Here is a 19,964-nt window from a genome sequence, read left to right as displayed (position 1 = left end):
CACCAAACATTGCAAGGAAAAGCTCAAACAATTAAAATACTAATAAAAATAAAGTAAATCCTATCTTAATCTTTGAAGTCAGCCCGGGAAGCCAGCAGGCGGCTGGCTGGTGCGGGAAGCTACTCGGCCAGGGATAGGGTGCAGCGAGATCGGGGTGTCCCTTCGGCCGGGGATAGGGGCTGCGAGCATCGGATCCTGCTCACAGCCTGCAGGATGTGCTGGGAGGGCAGGAGCATGCGGTCAGACTTCACTGCGCATGCGTGCAGGTGCGGCACGGTTTTCGGTGCTGGCCTGCTGCTCTGCCCCCCACTTCAGAATGCACACCACGCTGGGACTCCGGGGACTCGGAAGAGCAGCTATGATGAGGCGACTTTTTTCTGGCGTCGTTTCTCGCGCACTTAAGGTAAGTGTGCCGAAAAAAGGGGTTGGGCAAAGTTGAGCCCTATATGCTGTTGAATGTGGGACAATTAAACCTTGAAGAGATTGATGATGCTGCTCTGACCTGACCACACCTTGCCAGGTCATAAATTTGCATATCTGTGGTTCTGATTTGTGCTTTTACGTGCAGACATTCTTTGGTTAAAATATTGTACACTGCAATGCTTTTGGAGAAAAGAAACCAGTTAACTGTTACGCCAGAATGTTTTCGTGTGTTCTACCAATAGTTAACATTTTTGCTATATATTTCTTGGTGATGGTGGCTTGTGTTGAGGTACACAACCGTGTGTACCAGCATCCCTCTGGTACCTTGCTTCAATGGTACGGTAGATGGGGGAGAGTTGTTAGGTTATTCAGCTGTAGAGGGCAACATGGGTCAGTAGATGGCAATCTTTGTAGATTTATTTCTTCCCTTTCATACCTCGGTGACTAGGCCAACTGTAGTGCAACTTTCACAAACCTGATTTGGGATTGAGCCACAGTCTTCCTGGTCTATGTAACTCAATACTCCACCATATGATGCACTTACAGGCTAAACCATTTGGGAGCATGAACATTTCTCCTTTTGTAACTATTCGATTCTTTTCTTTTTATAGTGTTTGTAAATTTGCTTTCTTGGATATTAAAAAATGTCATTGCTCTTAACTTTGTTATTGAACAGTTTCCATATCCTCGGGAATGCTGGACCAAGTATGCTTCAAGATTTTTTTGACATAAGCAATTTTGCTGAATCTGTAATAAACTCTGCTTTTGTGAATCTGGAGAATATTCCTGACTACAGGCTCCGTCCAGTGCTACATATCCTTTTGCCTTTCTGATGATTTAACAAAACTGGACAAGTAACTGCCTGTAGGGATAAGGGAATGTTGTATAAAATAGGTATGTCCTTAGTGTGAGCTCAAGTTTGTGATCAGGCTCCCATTTGAATTTGTGATACATGGGTGCGTGAAATTTACATTTGGACAGTGCCTTTAATGTTTAGCATTTTTATATATCGGGCAAGGGGGGCAGCGAAGCGAGAATTTCAGATTTTTGTGGTGGTTAACTTGTTTTAAAAAAAAATCTGTCAATCAGTAATTTGAAAAAAATAATGGGAAGCATATTGAGAATTACCTGCAGCTTGCATTAGTAGTTGTATAAATGCACCAAATTTGCTAAGAAAAACATTACCATGACCAAAAAAGGCTGATATAAAACCTCTGCTACATTTTCTTGCCATACAATTTGGTTATGCTTGGTGTGAAATTGACCTTAAGGCACAGCAGAATGGTTATAGTTCACTGAGGGAGGGAAGTCATAATGTTGTACCTCTCCAGTCCGGGACTCTTTGGTCTGGCATCGTTCCCGGCAGTGGTTCACGACCTGTGCTGTGTCCTGGGGCTGGCTGCTCCTCTTCTCCCCGCTGCCTCCGGTGTTCCCTCCTTGGTCGGGTCGGCACGGCGAGGGAGCGAGGAGTGTGGTGGCTGACTGAGGCACCGAAGCTGGGCCTAAGAAATGCTGCGCAGTAGGCTTCTGCGCATGCACAGAACGCGGCCGGGTCATTGTCAGCAGTACCTGGTAAGTCTAGAGTACTGCTGACCATGCTAGGGTCGGCGTGACCTCCTGTGGTTGAAAAATTCTCTGGTCTGGCACCGTTCAGGTCCCAAGGGTGCCAGACTGGAGATGTACTACTGTACAACACTTAGCATGGTGTGCCATTGAGTGGTGACACAAGGTTTCTAACTACATCTCCCTAGCAAGGTCTCCTGTATACTGTTATCCAAGGATATGCACTTGACAGGATGGAGGGAGAGAAGGGCTAGTTATTCGTAGCTTGTGTGTTCATTTGGTTTTTTGCTAAGCAATGTTGGGAAGATACAGCAAGGTATTTACTTAACTCGTGTATACGTGTCTTTGTGAAGCCTTTGGTCCAGTCCTGCCCACCTGAACATTATGAATCTGTGCTGTGCCCAATTCTTGGACCCCTGTTCTCCTACTTACTGCAGGTAATTATAAAAAAAAGTTATAGTGAATAATTGTTAGCTATTTTGAAGTTACTCTGCAATGCCACAAATTTCAGAGGTTTGTGTTTCTTCCCTGCTGACTGTATTCTTAGCATTCGAATATTTAAATTTTTTATTCAGTGGTGGTTAGTCAAGTAACAACAATTAACAGTATAAAAGTGGGTTTGATGCAATTCTCTAAGTCAAAGGTAGGCAGCAGTATGTTGGAATGCTCTGGCAAGGATAGTGGTTCAAGTAAATAAAGCAAATTAAAATTCACCCCAAAAGGCTATATAGAAACTTAAGCAATCTCAATTCAATATATAATGAAGGAAATGGAAAATGCTGGATGCATAGGCCCGGAATTTGCGGTCAGTGGTGAAGCAAAACATTTTCTATTGTTTCAGATTTATAGTGTCTAATAAATTATTTTTTGTAGTGAATGAAATGTAAAAAAATTACTGTGAAAGTTTGAGAGCAACAGAGCAATGTGGTCATCTCAATCCTAAAACAATGCTCAAATAAATTAAATTGAAGATTTATTATACCAACTTTCTAAAAGTAATCAAAGCAGATCTGAAACGATTGTGAATTTTTTTTTGATTAAACAAAATCTTCTAAATTTTGGAGACTTGATAAACACTTAAATACTCTGCTGCTTAAAAAAAAACCCAGAGATGAATTTTATGTTTTTGTTAGTGGTAGTAGAAACAAATTTTTGCATTGTGTTGATCACAGTATATTGTGATGAGTTTATTGATGAATAGTGTTTAGAATTAAAATTTCAGAACTTGCCTGTTTGTCAGTATAATATGTAACACCATTATTTTTTTCATCCTTGCAGAGACTAAGTGCCAAGTGGGTTGTCATCAACCAGAGGGGCCTGTTGGAGTAAGTGTCAAACTTCATGGATGTAATTTGGGATTTTGAGACTATCATCACTGTCTAAGTATTGCTGAAATATTACACACACATTTTATCTGATGGAATAGTTTGGAGTTCTGCTAAGTAGTAGTTGTAGTTTACTTATGTATGCAGAGATGCAAATATTGGGACCAACGATGGTTTTATTTGTCTTGACAAAATTGCATATTAAACATTTTTATTTTCCATGTCTTTTACTTAAATAGTAATTCTAATCCCATCCTGACTCAATCCTGCTTATAAACTTCAACTTGTTCCTTAGCTGCTAATGTAACATCGTCATTATTATCATCATCATAGGCAGTCCCTCGGAGTCGAGGATGACTTGCTTCCACTCTAAGTGAGTTCTCAGGTGACTGAGGAGTCCAATGCGGGAATTATAGCCTCTGTCACAGGAGGGGCAGACAGTGGTTGAAGGAAAGGGTGGGTGAGGAGCCTGGGTTGACGCACGCTCCTTCTGCTGTTTACGTTTGGTTTCTGCATGCTCTCACGATGAGACTCTGGGTGCTCAACACCCCTCCCCCGGATGCTTTTCCTCCACTTTGGGCGGTCTTGGGCCAGGGATTCCCAGGAGATGGGGATGTTGCACTTTGTCACAGATGCTTTGAGGGTGTCCTTGAAGCGTTTTCTCTGCCCACCTGGGACATGTTGCTGTCTCGAAGATCTGCAAAGAGCGCTTGCTTTGGGAGTCTCGTGTCGGGCATGTGGATGATGTGGCCCGCAACGAACCTGATCGAGCGTGGTCAGTGCTTCGAGGCTGTTGATGTTGGCTTGAGCGAGAACACTGAGCACAGCCTTTGGTCGCCTGAGGAAAGAGTGTTTGAAGACCGGGACCTCAACCCAGCACCAAGCTCATGGTCCACAGGACAGTAGTGATACTCGCCCTCCTATATGGCTGAGATGTGGACTATATACAGCAAACCCCTCAAAGTGCTGGAGAAGTACCACCAGCGCTGCCTCCGCAAGATCCTGCAAATCATTGGCAGGACAGACTTATGATATTCTAGCTTCCATTCTCGTATTTCTGCATTTGTTGGTGCAACTTAACTCTGTGGTAATACTCTCGCCTTTGGATCAGAAAATCATGGCTTCAAACCCCACTCCAGAGGTTTAAGTGCATAATCTAGGCTAATACTTCAGAGCAGTATTGAGGGAGTGCTTCATTATCTTGATGTGACGTCTTTTGGATGGACTTTTAAACTGCAGTCTCGTCTGCCCTCTTGTAGACATAAAATGTCCCAGGCCACTATTCAGAGAAGAACAGGGGATTTCTCCTGATGTCCTGGCCAACCATTACCACCAAAAACAGATTATCTGGGCATTTGTCACATGGCTGCTTATGCGAATCTGATGTGTGCAAATTACGATTATTTCCCAATATTACAAAAGTTTATACTTCATTGGCTATGAAGCACTTTGGGACAGCCTGAAGTCATGAAAGGTGCTTTATAAATGAAAGTGCTTTCTTCTTTAACTGGGTGACATTAGTATTTTTATATTCCCAGTGCTTGCTACATTAAAGATGAAGTGAGAAATTTATACAAAACTTCCCAATCAGTTTTAGAACTGAATGCTGTTACTGATTAGCTGATTTGGAAAGCTAGATGCAAGGACATGATGCATTGCCTTGAAGTAATATAAATGTACACCCCTGACCGTTAATAATCCTGGGCTGATTTTTAGGGCTGAAAGTGGAGCTCCTGAGGAGAATCCAGAGTCCCAAGAAATGCTGGATGAACAACTGACTCGTCTTCTCACCCGTGAATCCATCGATTTGATGAGTAAGAAGTATACTATTCTTTCAGACCATAGAGGTTTATTAGAAAGTGTATAGAAAGAAATTTCAGGCAAGTTAATGCAGAGTAATATTTGATGTGCATTGCAAAATAAAATTTCCCTCAAAATTGTCAAACTAACTTTTTTAAAAAAGCTTGTTTGAAGCTCCAATATGTAATTACATCATGTATCCCACAGTGCATGGCCAGGTAGAATAGCAATACCTATTGCCCTTGGGTGCTGAAGGGTTGGAGTAAAATCCCAAACTTTCTGGCTTTGAGAAATATTCCAGCTTCTATCTTCATTGGGCCAATAGTTGCTTTTGAGCATGAAGACTAAATTGTATGCTGAGATGGTTGTACGTAACTTTGCCATCCTCCACTTACAAAACGATGCACAAGCCATTATTGTATCTGGTTCAGTATGTAGTGCTGCTTCTGTCTCACTTTTTACTACACATCTCTTTTCATTCATTTTATTACTTATGTCACACTATCACTAATTATATACAAAACTGGCAGACAGGAAACGACCAGCTGTGATCCATCTAGCCTGTCACATACAGTTGTTATACTTAAGCATTGTGGCCCCCAATGTTCCCTAGCCACCAACACCCATGGAATTTATAAATAGTAAATGCACTGTGAAGACTGGTTCTGAATATTTTTGTTTCTCTTTTTTGCAGCAGTATGCTGCTGTGTTAAGAAGGGCCCAGAGTCTATATCCGGAGACATGGATGGTAAGAAACCTGGCACTTTTTTTAGACTTTATGTAATATTCCAATTTTTTTTTTTTTTTTTTTAAGTGTCTGCAGTTTGCAGAAATTGTTCTGACAGCTTGTAAGTAAACTTTGTGTAAATTATATAGCAGATTAGTAATACCAGTGGCCTACTGCAACAAAATGTTGTCTGATCAGAGGTCCCCATTATGGGCCCAAGTTTCCACACGATAAAAAACGGGCGCCCCTCCGAGCTGGGCGCCCGTTTTTCGTGCCGAAAACGGTGCCGGAAAAAAAAATGCCCGATTCTGGAGCGCCCTGCAGCTCCATGTCTGCTTGGCGCGGCGCCCAGGGGGGCGGAGCCTACCACTCGCGCCGATTTTGTGAGTGGGAGGGGGCGGGTACCATTTAAATTAGTTTTTTTTCCTGCCGGCAACCCTGCGCGTGCGCGTTGGAGCGTTTGCGCATGCGCAGTGTGAAGGAAACATTGGCACTCGGCCATTTTTGTAATTCTTTGTAGCTGTTTAATTTTTGAACATTTTTTAATAAAAGCACATTGCCATCAGCACTGAGGCTTCTTGCAGCAGTGAGAAGGCTGCAGGAAGCCTCGGAAGTTGAGGCAGCTGTTTTCCGACGGCCTTCCCCCCCCCCCCTGCCGTCGGGAACGGCTTCCTCCTCTTTTCCCCTCCCCCCCCCTGCCGTCGGGAACGGCTTCCTCCTCTTTTCCCCTCCCCCTCCCCCCCCCCCCCCCCCCCCACCCCGCCGTCGGGAACGAACGGCTACCTCAACTTGTGAGGCTTCCTGCAGCATTCTCCCTGGCTGAAGCACTTTCACACAGGTAGGAAGGTGGTTTATTTAATCTTTTCTTTGCTTAAATTTTTATTCGGGTTGGATTTATTTGTATAATATTTGTATAAGTATAAATAAGGATTTATTATAGAATTTAATGACTTCCCTTCCCTCCCCCCCCCCCCCCCACCTCGTTCTGGACGCCTAATTTGTAACCTGCGCCTGATTTTTTAATGTGTAGACAAGGTTTTTTCAGTTCTACAAAAATCTTCACTTGCTCCATTCTAAGTTAGTTTGGAGTACGTTTTCACTGTGGAAACTTTGAAATCAAGCGTCAGTGACCGGACACGCCCCCTTTTGAAGAAAAAATTCTCTTCCAAAGTGAAACTGTTCTAACTGACTAGAACTGCAGAAAAAAAAATGTGGAGAATTGCGATTTCTAAGATAGTCCGTTCTCCACCAGTTGCTCCTAAAAAATCAGGCGCAAATCATGTGGAAACTTGGGCCCAAAGTATGTGAGCTGGAGAGATGGGGAAGAAAAGAAAAATGTTTACAATTCCTGAGGTTGAGGATAGAGATGGTTTTGGGGTGGGCGGTTTTGTCTGGGTTAGCTAATCTTTTGGGCTCATGCCGCAGACACTCCCATAGAATGATACTCTCTCTAGTGCGACATGTTCAATCTTCAACCAAGAAACTGAATACAATGTCACCTTGCTCCATGTAACTTGTAAAATAAAGTATGTTACTCTACCTCGGCTAAAGTCACTTTACAGACTATCAATCCTCAATTAGCTGGTACAGGTATAGTCACCACCGTTTAGAGGGCCATGTGTAACGGGGTAGCGATGTTGAAGCCAAACAAGACTGCATGCACTGCAATTAACTTCATTTAAACCGTACAAACGAACCCCACATATTTATAGGGGATTAGAAAGACTTAGAGGTGCTATTTACTTATGATCTTCTGTATGCCTTATTGAGGTGCTGTTTACTTATGTATGTTATTGCATTCATTGCACTTTAATGAGATGCAAATTGATGAGTCACTACAGCTGTTTCTGCACAAAATTAAGAGAACTATAGCTTTCTGTTACAATGCTGTAACCAGCAACTTTGAAATTGATAATGGGTTTTGATTTTTAGCCGATAAAAGCGACAGCTCATTTAAAATGTGAGCGTTTTAAGTGGTGGCTACTGTACTGCCCTTCTACAAGGCATGTTTGTATCCTAACCTGGAAACTCTCCATTCCTCACTGACTGGTTCGAAAGAGAGGACTCCACCATCCTGGCTTTTTCCTGTTCAGATTACCCATTTTTCCAGACAGAAAGAAGTTAAAGACTTGACCTTCGATGACCCCTCATTTCCACCACTCTTGTTCGAGGGGTTGACGAGTTGAGCTGTGGTCAAAACTGCAACATCAAATCCAACGGCCCCTGCAGGCTTCCCTCTTTCCCTTGGCTATACTGGGTTGAAAACATGATAGCTTGAGTGTTCAAAAAAATCTAACATCCTGACTGGTGCTGTCACTATCTTGCTGAATATAAAATATTAAATGTGCTGTATGGTGTGAAAACTCAAGTTTAGTTTGATTCACTGTGCTATTTTCCGATGCACTTACAGGGGTCAAGTTTCGGGCCGCGCCGAGAACGGCATAGCCCCGCGAGCCATGCCTGATTTCCGCGCTCAAAACCGCGCCGAAAACTTAACCTCGGTATTCTCCACTCCCTCAGGTCGATCCAGGCCCTCGGCGCGGCGCAGCACGAGCTGTGGGCAGCGGAGCCAGGTCCCTGCACTGAAAACAGTATGCGCGCATGTGCAGTAGCTCCAGGCGCCCAAAACTGTGGGAGGGGCCCAAAGCACGCAGCCCCTAGCCCTGGCCGAATGGGCTCACTGGGGTGGCGAAGATCAGACTGCTCCTGCTCCTGCTCCTGCTCCTGCTCTGGCTTCCCCCCCCACTGTTCAGCTCTCACTCTCTCACACACCCCCCCCCCCCCTCCCAGCTCCTGCTCCACTGCCTGCCGCTCCCCCCACCCCAGCTCCCGCTCTGGCTCGCGCTCTCTCTTCCTCTTCCCCCGCCCCCCCCATTCCCTCTTCCTTCGGCGGGACCCGCCCGTCCGGCATCTTGCTGGGGCTGGGCCCTGCCCAAAGTTTTCAGCCGGGCCCGTTCATCCTCCCTCCTCTTTCCCTTCCTCCCTCCTCCCCTCCTTCTTGCTCCTCCTCCCCTCCCTCTTGCTCCTCCTCCCCTCCCTCTTGCTCCTCCTCCCCTCCCTCTTGCTCCTCCTCCCCTCCCTCTTGCTCCTCCTCCCCTCCCTCTTGCTCCTCCTCCCCTCCCTCTTGCTCCTCCTCCCCTCCCTCTTGCTCCTCCTCCCCTCCCTCTTGCTCCTCCTCCCCTCCCTCTTGCTCCTCCTCCCCTCCCTCTTGCTCCTCCTCCCCTCCCTCTTGCTCCTCCTCCCCTCCCTCTTGCTCCTCCTCCCCTCCCTCTTGCTCCTCCTCCCCTCCCTCTTGCTCCTCCTCCCCTCCCTCTTGCTCCTCCTCCCCTCCCTCTTGCTCCTCCTCCCCTCCCTCTTGCTCCTCCTCCCCTCCCTCTTGCTCCTCCTCCCCTCCCTCTTGCTCCTCCTCCCCTCCCTCTTGCTCCTCCTCCCCTCCCTCTTGCTCCTCCTCCCCTCCCTCTTGCTCCTCCTCCCCTCCCTCTTGCTCCTCCTCCCCTCCCTCTTGCTCCTCCTCCCCTCCCTCTTGCTCCTCCTCCCCTCCCTCTTGCTCCTCCTCCCCTCCCTCTTGCTCCTCCTCCCCTCCCTCTTGCTCCTCCTCCCCTCCCTCTTGCTCCTCCTCCCCTCCCTCTTGCTCCTCCTCCCCTCCCTCTTGCTCCTCCTCCCCTCCCTCTTGCTCCTCCTCCCCTCCCTCTTGCTCCTCCTCCCCTCCCTCTTGCTCCTCCTCCCCTCCCTCTTGCTCCTCCTCCCCTCCCTCTTGCTCCTCCTCCCCTCCCTCTTGCTCCTCCTCCCCTCCCTCTTGCTCCTCCTCCCCTCCCTCTTGCTCCTCCCCCCCTCCCTCTTGCTCCTCCCCCCTCCCTCTTGCTCCTCCCCCCTCCCTCTTGCTCCTCCCCCCTCCCTCTTGCTCCTCCCCCCCTCCCTCTTGCTCCTCCCCCCCTCCTCCTCCTCTTACTCTCTTCCCTCTCCCAATCCCATTCCCCAGCCCCCCCGAAACACACAGACACTGACAGACAGAGAGAGAGACACTGATACAGACAGAGAGAGTGGTTCCGTCCCAGCACACTGTTGGAGGGCTCCCGATGCTGCTGTCAGTGAGTAGAAACGTAATTTTTTTAAAATATTTTTTTATTGATTTATTAGCTGGTTGATTTATTTATCATTTATTATTGATGATGGCCCTTTATTTGTAAAAGTGATGTTTCATGTTTGTAAACTTCCCTCCCCCCCCCCCCCCCCCCCCATCTTGCTTCCTTACGCCTGATTTTCTAAGTGTCGGCAAGGTTTTTCTGAGTGTACAAAAATCTACACTTATTCCATTCTAAGTTAGTTTGGAGTAAGTTTTTAACTGCCTAAACTTTCAAAACAGGCTTAAGTGGCCAGACACTTGAGAGAAAAAAAATCTGTTCCAAAATGAAACTGTTCTAACTGACTAGAACTGTAGCAAACTAAATGCCAAGAATTGCAATTTCTAAGATATTCCATTCTAAACCAGTTGCTCCAAAAAAAAAGGAGCAACTCAGGCCGAAACTTGACCCCACAAAGCTTGGATTGAATCTAAATCTTTTGTGGTATTTTTTAATGATAGGATGTAGCTTTAAGCATTCAGTCTCTTCCTGAATGTGTACAACAGTATTGCATATTATATCAAACGTGTGTCCTTTTAAATAGATGATGAAATGATGAACACAAGTGATGGTCCACATGTTGGATCTGAAGAACTCACTGATCTTGGAAAATGTCTGCTCAAGTCTGAGGTAAACGGGTTTGTTTTTGTTTTATGCAGGGCAAAGTGATTTTAGTTGAACACTTTTTTTTTTAAAAGGGGGAAGAGTTGTCGGCACAAGCAGTTATTGTATCTGGCTCAGTATGTAGTGGTGATATATTCACTTCTAGCTTTGCTTCGGTGCAGATTTGACCAGTACCAAAATTTGCTTGCCAGGCAGCTCTGAAGTGTAATGTTAATAGTTCTGACTCATTTTCTTTACTCTTTTTAGGAAATTTGTAAAGCACTGTTGGCAACTGCTTACAGTGCTATCTCTTGGAGTGATACTATAACGTGTCAGCGAGCGACACTGCAACTCTGCTGGCCATTGATCAAACAGGCAAGTATATAAATGGGCCAAGAGTATCCGTGAGTGTTTTTGTCGGGGATATGAATTTGTGGTCGCTTACATCAAGCTTTATAGATTCACAGAATGTTACAGCACAGGATGCGATTGTTCAGTCCATTAAAGAACTATCCATTTCATCCCACTGCCCTGCCGTTGTAATATTTTGAATTGAACAAGCTCTCCACACCTCCAAAGGAATGCTCCTATTTCTTCTCCCAACCCCCTTAGAGTTTATTCTTGCTTGGAGTAAAGTTAAAGTGCAGTCAGCTTCTAGTACGAGTTGGCCAGTTATTTTACCATGGAGGGCATTACAGTAACCCCAATCCTGCCATTGTTTGGCATATATATACACATGCATACTTCTCGGCAGAGGATCATTGGATAGCGATCAGTAGTTTTCCTTCTCTTGGTAATTGTGATATCCCTATTGTCGTTCCACCTAATGTAGCATAAACCAGGCATTGCAGCGGAGATCGTCCAATCTATATGACTACCAAACTGGACAGTGTGTTTATCAACTAAACCATCAGAAAAAATACTTGTAATTTGAAGTTGACAGTTTAAATATATAACTGTTTTTGTGAATAGCACCAATTTTGGATCCATTTCTCATAGTTGGTTTCAATGTACTGCTGTTTGCCTAGCATGCCTGGAAAGACTTTCCCACAATTTTGTCAGTTTTGCTATTTTCTCTATGTATTGCTTTATTCATTACATTATATTGTCTTTGGCAAATTATTTAAATATTCTATACTCTATCTTGTGTGTTTCTTGATAATGCAGTGGGTTTTGCAGTGTTGTAAAAATTACCCCAATTATATTGCAGAGTTTTCTACAAATACAATGTCTAGTGGTACTGCTGTCATTTCATTTGCTAATTTCATGGGTGCCATCGCAGGCAAACTAATGATACTAGTATGTACAAAAGCAAAATACTGCAGATTGCTGAAATCTGAACTAAAAACAGAAAATGATTGAAATACTCAGCTGGTGAGGCAGCATCTGTGGAGAGAGAAACAGAGTTAAGTGTTTTAGGTCGATGACCCTTCACAAAACTGAAAAAAGTTAGAGATATAACAGATTTTAAGCAAGTGCAGGGGCTGAGGAAGGGGAGGAAAGAACAAAAGGGAAGGGTGGAAAGCAGAAGAGATTAAGAGACAAAAGGGATGATGGTGTAAGGCCAAAGGTAATGGAACAAGTTAAGAAACAAAAGCTGAGTCTTGATAGAGTGTAAATGGAGATGGTGGAATTATCATCAGCTGCTGTGGGAAAGAGAAAAAAATAGTATGTATGTTGCAACATATCCAATTAACACTCAGCGCATTCAACATGTGGCTGCATTCTGTGCTATGCATTTTAGAGTAATTTTCCATGTCTAACATCCTATAAACCTTTAATTTGAAAGCCAGTGTCTACGTATAACCGCACTCTACTACCAAATTTTTAAAAAGCTATTCAATTTAATGGAATGTTTGACTAGTTCAACAATGGAATTAAATGTTGGAAGGAAATGTTAACCGGAATTGGCAGTCATACTAAAACTATTAGTTTTCCGTCTTTCCCGTTCAGTTGAACAATTTTTCTGACTTTTTTTGTTTTTGAAAATTGTGCAATAAATGTCCTAGCTATGAAATTTTGGGTTGGTATTTTGTTCTGTCCTTTGACTTACGTGCACTTTTTATTTATATTTGCACATCAGTTCTCTTTTTTTTAATGGGGGCATCACTTGCTGTCATTTGATTTGTGGAATTCTTGCTAATCATTACATTTAGCACATTACTTTGTTTTTTATAAGCCTTGATAATGAAATTGGGTTATTCTTTGTATTCAGGTATTGTCTGCAACCCTGCATTCTGATGCAGCCAGTTGGTTCTTCATGAGTGTGCTTAGAGGGCTGCAAATGCACGGACAACATGAAGGATGCCTTGCGGCGTTGGTCAATCTTGCTTTCATGATCTATGAAGCATTGGTAAGCAAAGTGTTTAGTAAATGGAGAAGTGAACTATAAAAATAGTTTGTTTATTCCAATGCTCTTTGTTTGAATGATATGTTTATCAAGGTGAAGAATGCTGGTGAGTGGAATAGTTCCCATCTTAAGCATCTAGAAATAAAGTCTTGCAGTTGTACAGTGCTTTTCATGACCTCCGGATGTCCCAACATGCTTGACACACAATGTACTTTTTGATGTGTAGTCACTGTTGTAGGAAACATGACAACTAATTTGCCCACACATGATCTCACTAACAGCAATTAAATAATGACCATCTTTTAGGTGTTGAGGGATAAATATTGGTCAGGATACAACATCAGGTTAGATGCAGAGAAAGGATCGCTCTAATCCGTCCCAAATTCTGGAGCAACCCTTACTTGCATCTTACTGGCCCAAACTTGCTGTTGACCACAAAATCTGACCCAATGAAGGAACAGTTACATTTTATCTATAATGTAATTAAAAATAGCATGTCTGTTACTGTTGCACTCTTGTCAACTTTTTCTATTATAAATTCCTCAGTCCATATTTCTGATGTGCGTATATCAACTTATGTAGTTTGACCGCTTGGTGGCTGCAGTCTGTAAATATTTGCACAGACTCCGTGAACATTCAGAGTCAAGCCATTTTTCTAATCTTAAGCTTTTGTTTTAATTTAAAACATTTCTTTTCTTTTAAGTCATTTTCTTTTGTGGGAGTGGGAGCTCTTTCATCTTCTTGCTTGGTTTCCTGTGTAAAATTAAAACTTATAATTAGACTTCTGTTTGCTCGTTGTCCTTTCCTTTCCTTGGTCTTTGACTGCACTTGGAGCCTATCCCAGATATTAGCTGCAGTTTGTAACTTTGTTTATCTGTTCGAATTGTTTTTATGACAAAAATAAAATACTGCATGTAGTTGGCTGCACGGCATGAGATCAAGTTGTGTTTGCACTGCTGATAGATCAAAACCCCCACCCAAATGATTGTCACACTCCATTGAAAGGAAATTTGTGACATGTTAGGAGATCCTCAGCAGTGGTTCTCCCACTATCTATCTGCCAGACTAAAAGATATCACGTCTTGGATGAGCCTCAGTTTGCTCAGTTAAACATTGGAAAGACTGAAGCCATTGTCCTCAAACTGCATACCCTTGCCACCAATTCCATTTGCCCCTCTTATGTACTGTCTTAGGTGGAACCAGATGGCTGGCACAAAGACTGCCTACTTCCATTTCTGTAATGTCAGCAACAGCTGCCCTACCTGAATCCATCTGATGCTGAAACCTTTATCCATGCCTTTGTCATTTCCAGCATTTAGGTATTCCAGTGCTCTGCTGACCAACCTCTCATTCTTCACCTTCCGTAAACTTCAGCTCATCCAAAACTCTGTTGCCTGTATCCTTATCTGTTCACCTATTGCCTCTACCCTCACTGACATGCATTTGGCTTCTGGTTGACCAGCATCTCCAATTTAAAATTCACATCCTTGTGTTTAAACCCCTTCATGTCCTTGCCTCATCTTTTCTGGTGATCCCCCTACCTCTCAACTGTTGACTCTGGCCTTTTGTGCATCTCTGGCCTTTTGTGCATCTCTCTCCCTATCCCTGGTGGCTGTGTTTTTAAGACCATCCTTAAAACACAATCTCCTGGACCAAGCTTGTGGTCACTCTTCTAATCTCTCCTTGGGCTCAGCATCCATTAATTTCTGATTTACACCTGAATCACTTTGGAACATTATTCTACCTTAAAAACACTATAAATGTAAGAAGTTGTTTATGGTTATATTTATGACTTTTATAAAAAGAAGGAACTTGCATTTATATAGCACCTTTCACAAGCACAAATATTTTGCAGCCAATGAATTACTTTTTGTAGGCAAATGTGTTAAAGACTAGTTTTTGATGGTGTCGGTTGAGGGTTCACTTTAGGCCAGGACACTAGAACTCCCCTGGTCCTCTATCTGAATACTGCCGAGGCTCTTAAACATCCTCATAAACCGAGGCACATTTGTCTATTCAACATCTCATCTAAAAAGGAGGTACCTCTTGGAGTGTAGCATTCCCTCAGTAAGGCACTGAAGCGTGTCAAGATTATGTGCTTGGGGTAGAACTTGAAGCCATGAACTTCTGACTCAGGTGAGAGTACTACCACTGAATCAAGGTTAACACTTGTGACTTGTGGATCAGGTGAACTTCGGCCATTTGGCTTCCAACCTCCTGTCCTCCTTCCTTCTCGAGCTTGAGAATGGTACTTTTCTCACTGGACCACTGCTTGCAGCCACACTTTCTTCTGGGGCTCAGCCTTCAGCTTCCTGCCTTCCTTTCTTCCAGGGCCCATCTTTAGTAGTTCTCGAGACCCACCTCTGGTGTTACCCATGTATGTATTTGCGTGTCTGTATATTATGCTTTTACACATCCAGTGTGTGCTTGAGTGCACAATACTAAAGCAAAGGAAAACTAAATTGTTGCAATTCTATCTCCAACTAAACCGCTATTTTTTTCTAAAAAGCAAAATTTCAAGCTGGCTAGTTGTCCCCTTAGCACTATTTTGAACACAGATTCTCCTTGAGAAGCACCATGGGACCAGCAGTAAGGACTCTGGATCCGGCAGTGTTTTTTCTCCTTGCATGAGCTTCTTTATAGTGCACAGTTGGAGCCCATCCTTTCATTGGCATAATGCTAAATGGTGCGCAGAGCCCCTAAACGGAGGAAGGAAAATAATAACCAGGGCGGAGAGTGTAACAGGATTGTGGAACACTTTAGGGCATCCTAATGACTCCATAATGTACTACATTGATTTCCTTTATCTGTATGTGCTATAGATATTAATTTTTCATTTTAAATTACACTTGTAGAGACCACGGTATCCTGATTTAAAAACGGTGATGCAGCAGGTTCCTCAAATCTCTGGAGATGCTTTGGATCAGTTTGATACAAAACTTCTGAACCCATCATCTCATAAAATGGGTGACAAAAGGAGAAAGGATCTCTTTAAGAAACTCTTGTCTGGCTGCATTGGGGTAAGTTTGAGTATGCGGTGGTTCCTAAAAGTGGTCTTTCCACACAGGTTATGTGATATTTTCAGAAATAATGATGGTTAAACCATTAATGCACATCACAGATTCACGTCTATTTCACACCTCTTTAAAGTACTTTTCTGTGCCGTTTTGGGCTGGTTACAATCCACACTTTTAAAGGGCTATTTCAACATATTCTGGAAAGAATACTCGTGTTTGTGTTGTATAATTTCCCATAAATTGAAAAACTGTTAGAATTCTATTGATATGGTATGAGGGTGGAGAAGAGTTAAACCTATAGGCCCCAAGTTTCCACATGCGGCAAAACGGGCACCCCTCCGAGCTGGGCGCCGTTATTCTCGAGCACTTTGCAGCTCGATGTCTGCTTGGCGCGGAGCCTACCACTCGCACCGATTTTATAAGTAGGAGGGGGCGGGTACAATTTAAATGAGTTTTTTCGTGCCGGCAACCCTGCGCATTGGAGCGTTCGCGCACGCGCAGTCTGAAGTAAACATTGGCACACGGCCATTTTTAAAAGTGCTGCAGAAAAAGTAAAAATTTATTTATTGAACCCTTGCAAAGGCTTGCATTTTAATTTTGTTGATATTTCTGTGTGTGAGGGCGAGGGAGTGCATTCTGTAATTAAAAATAGACTGTGATAAATGGGACACATGCACTTGTTTGAGACTATTCAAAATCTTTGTAGCTGTTCAATTTAAAAAAAAATTTAATAAAACCACATTGCCCCTCCATGATCAGCACTGAGGCTTCTTGCAGCTTTCTCCCCCTGCCGTCCGTCAGGCCCGACGGCAAACGGCTGCCTCAAGTAATGAGGCTTCCTGCAGCCTTCTCCCTCCATCCCCCCCCCCCCCCCCCCCTGCCGTCGGTCGGTCCCGACGGCAAACCACTGCCTGAAAGGCCTGCCTGAAGCACTTTCACACAGGTAGGAACATGGTTTATTTAATCTTTTCTTTGCTTATAAATTTTTATTCAGGTTGCATTTATTTGTATAAGTATAACTAAGGATTTATTGTAGAATGTAATGACTTCCCTTCCCCCCCCCCACCTCGTTCTGGACGCCTAATTTAACCTGCGCCTAATTTTTTAATGTGTAGACAAGGTTTTTTCAAGCCTACAAAAATCTTCACTTGCTCCATTCTAAGTTAGTTTGGAGTACGTTTTCACTGTGGAAACTTTCAAATCAGGCGTCAGTGGCCGGACACGCCCCCTTTTGAAAAAAAAATTCTGTTCCAAAGTGAAACTGTTCTACCTGACTAGAACTGCAGAAAACTTAAATGTGAAGAATTCCGATGGTGAAATGTGAAGAACTCCACCAGTTGCTCCTAAAAATCAGGAGCAAACCATGTGGAAACTTGGGGCCATAACCTCTCGAACCCAAGTTGAACTGAGATTGGTCTTCTGTTTTTGGCTGATAGGATCTTGAGTGAAATTAATTTATTAGCCAAGCTGTTTGGGAGGCACTGCAGTACAAGAACACTTTTTTTTTTAAATGTACAAATTCAGTGGACAGATGTGGAGAACTGAAATGTTACACGAAATGGATCTTTGTCTGATGAGAGTTCATAGTTGGGGGAGTGTAGCAAGAACTTAGGATTTCTTGAGGAAAATGGGCAGAAAATTGTTAGTTCTCTTTAATGTTCTCTACTGCCGTGAACAAATAATAAATTCTTGTGCCGATTCATCCTTTCAGATTCAAACCACAAAGATTTGGCCTGGTGACGGGGCAAGTGATTTTGGCGTGGCCCAGGCCATCACCCTGTTAATTTTTACTTTTGCCTTGGTAGTGGTGGTTGCTCAGCTGCAACTATTCCATAAAAGTTCTTTAGGTAGTGAAAAATCAATTGGTTTGTCATTGGCTGCCAAGGATGTGCGTCCATTGTTTTGGATGCTTAAATATGTGATTTCTCTGAAATGATTAATTTTAAAATGGTGATTGCATTTCAGAAGTAATTCAATGAATGTGAAGTACTTTTGGATATCTGACAGCATGATAACGGTGTATAATTTCACTCAGCCAAGATTGAGATGCTAAAACTTGGCATTTAAATAGGATGACTAGTGCTTGAACTCATATTTTAAACCAGTAAGACTCTTTATTTTTGAAGAAAACAAAATGATGAATGATTACTGTGGTTTTCAAAAAAATTGTAGTTTTATTTATTAGTTTTAATTAAAACGTGTCCTTTTTCTCTGTTGCTTTGGATTGCGTGTTTTTTTTTTAATCCTTTTGCACCCAAAATTAATTTTAAACTATTTATTTAACATGTTCAAACATTCTGTATTCAAATAACTTTTTCTATCCTTTTTCAGAAGCCACTTGGGCAGAAGTTCAAAAAAGAGGTGCATATCAAAAACTTGCCCTCCCTTTTTAAGAAACCAAAACCACAGTCCACCGCACCAATAGAAGAAACGACTGAAGACAATGTCCTAACTCCACTCTTTGACCCAAGAGCTGAGGATATGTGAAGAGTGGCAGGCTCTGTTTTACTTCCACTCTTGCTTAATGGAAAAAATGGACCTTTTATGTTGATTTTAACTTGTAGTCTGTCTTTAGTTGTAAGGTGTTCATCAACATTAGCATAGTGGAAATTAGCATCAAATGGCAACTTTAAAATGACTGCTCACTTTAAAAAAAAAAAAAAATACTTTCATGAAGCCAAGATAGCAACTATAATCATTTGGTAGCCGAATATTTCTGCTAAATACCTAGTTGACTGCTAATGGTGAAAGTTATACCCCCACAAAAATATTTCTGCCGCAAATTCTATTAGCCAGCTTGCATAACTTTGTAATGCATTCTGTGGTGGAAAGAACTGTAAACTGATTGTGGTAGATTGTTATGAAATGCCTTAACCTTTTCAGAAATTGAATTCATAAATTGGGTTTGCAGCAATCTGTTTTCCAAGTGTTGTATACTGACAGTTTGTGTATGTGCTCTCTGTATTAAAATAAATCAGAAGAATCCTTTGAAGTTTTGTTAAAATATTTTGTATGCCATTGTTTAATATTAAACATGTCTGTCCAGTTTTGTGTATGAAAGTTTATCTTCTAATGCATGTCAAGAGAACCAGACCTTTGTTACTGTAGGAAGTTTTGATTTTTTTAAATCTACATCAGTCTTCTGATTCCAGAAAGGTAACATTTCAGAAGCAGAAAATAATGGGAACTAGTAACCTCATTTTAAAATTTGTTACTAAGTTTTTCTGCATTTAGCATTAGCACCTCACACCTTACACTTTCAGTGTGTTTTAAATGTGATTTTGAAAACAAACTGGAAAATAACATTAAAGTGATGGCTGTTTTTGTTCCAAGAATTCTTGTGGAAGAGTCGTTTATAGTAGTTGTAAAGGGATCTAAATCTCCACAATTAAGTGTTTTTCTTTCCAATTTTATTTTCCCAGCTGCTTGTACTGAGTATTCTCTTCCCATTTACTTTGATCAGTTCTGTTTTTGCACCTTTTTTGTAGCTCAGTAATGGGTGAGTGACATAATTACCATATTTTAGAGTTGTGTGAAGCTCACAGTAATGTTTGTATTGAGAATGTGTCGGCTGACCCCACCTGGTTTGAAATTGATAGAAACTCATCTGAAATACTCAGTTTAACCAACTTGGTATTCTCTCCATTTATGTAATGCGTGATAGTGAAAAACCTGTTCCTTTTGATGAAAGTACTGATTGTATTGCCAAGAGCTGACTACACACTGTACCAGTATAGAATTCATTTTGTGATATATAAAACAGATTACTGTTAACCCCACTGAAGACTCTGTTAATGTTTTATATTAATGTGCCAGCATTTAGCGCCTATTTAATACAGAAAAAGCTGGCTTCCCACATTTTAAACAGAACTGCCAACTCTTTGGTGACCATGCAGTAGATATTTTAAACTTCTAAACTTGACCTTGTGTATGTCTACAGAATGGCATGTTAAGTTGTATCACTTTTCATTTGTACTTCACTGGCAGTTATGTTGCATGTTTCCTTAATGGTATCTACTTTTTAATCTGGGGTCT

General features: G+C 42.5%; 1 protein-coding gene across 2 annotated transcripts in view; it reads left to right on the top strand.

Moving 5' to 3' along the window:
- Window positions 1-19,708, top strand: part of LOC139254795 (exportin-5) — an 83,960-nt gene extending 64,252 nt beyond the window's left edge. For both annotated transcript variants that reach the window (XM_070873817.1, XM_070873818.1), the window contains exons 23-32: window positions 1,100-1,236; window positions 2,326-2,423; window positions 3,265-3,311; window positions 5,028-5,125; window positions 5,806-5,859; window positions 10,504-10,589; window positions 10,830-10,937; window positions 12,778-12,915; window positions 15,768-15,932; window positions 18,261-19,708. In XM_070873817.1, coding sequence (XP_070729918.1) covers window positions 1,100-1,236; window positions 2,326-2,423; window positions 3,265-3,311; window positions 5,028-5,125; window positions 5,806-5,859; window positions 10,504-10,589; window positions 10,830-10,937; window positions 12,778-12,915; window positions 15,768-15,932; window positions 18,261-18,416 — 1,087 coding nt within the window. In that variant the 3' untranslated portion in view covers window positions 18,417-19,708. The remainder of the gene's footprint in view (window positions 1-1,099; window positions 1,237-2,325; window positions 2,424-3,264; window positions 3,312-5,027; window positions 5,126-5,805; window positions 5,860-10,503; window positions 10,590-10,829; window positions 10,938-12,777; window positions 12,916-15,767; window positions 15,933-18,260) is intronic.
- The last annotated feature ends 256 nt before the right edge of the window (window positions 19,709-19,964 follow it).

Source organism: Pristiophorus japonicus, unplaced genomic scaffold, assembly GCF_044704955.1.
Source record: "Pristiophorus japonicus isolate sPriJap1 unplaced genomic scaffold, sPriJap1.hap1 HAP1_SCAFFOLD_578, whole genome shotgun sequence".
Classification (NCBI taxonomy): domain Eukaryota; kingdom Metazoa; phylum Chordata; class Chondrichthyes; family Pristiophoridae; genus Pristiophorus; species Pristiophorus japonicus.
This window is presented reverse-complemented; position numbering and strand designations above follow the sequence as displayed.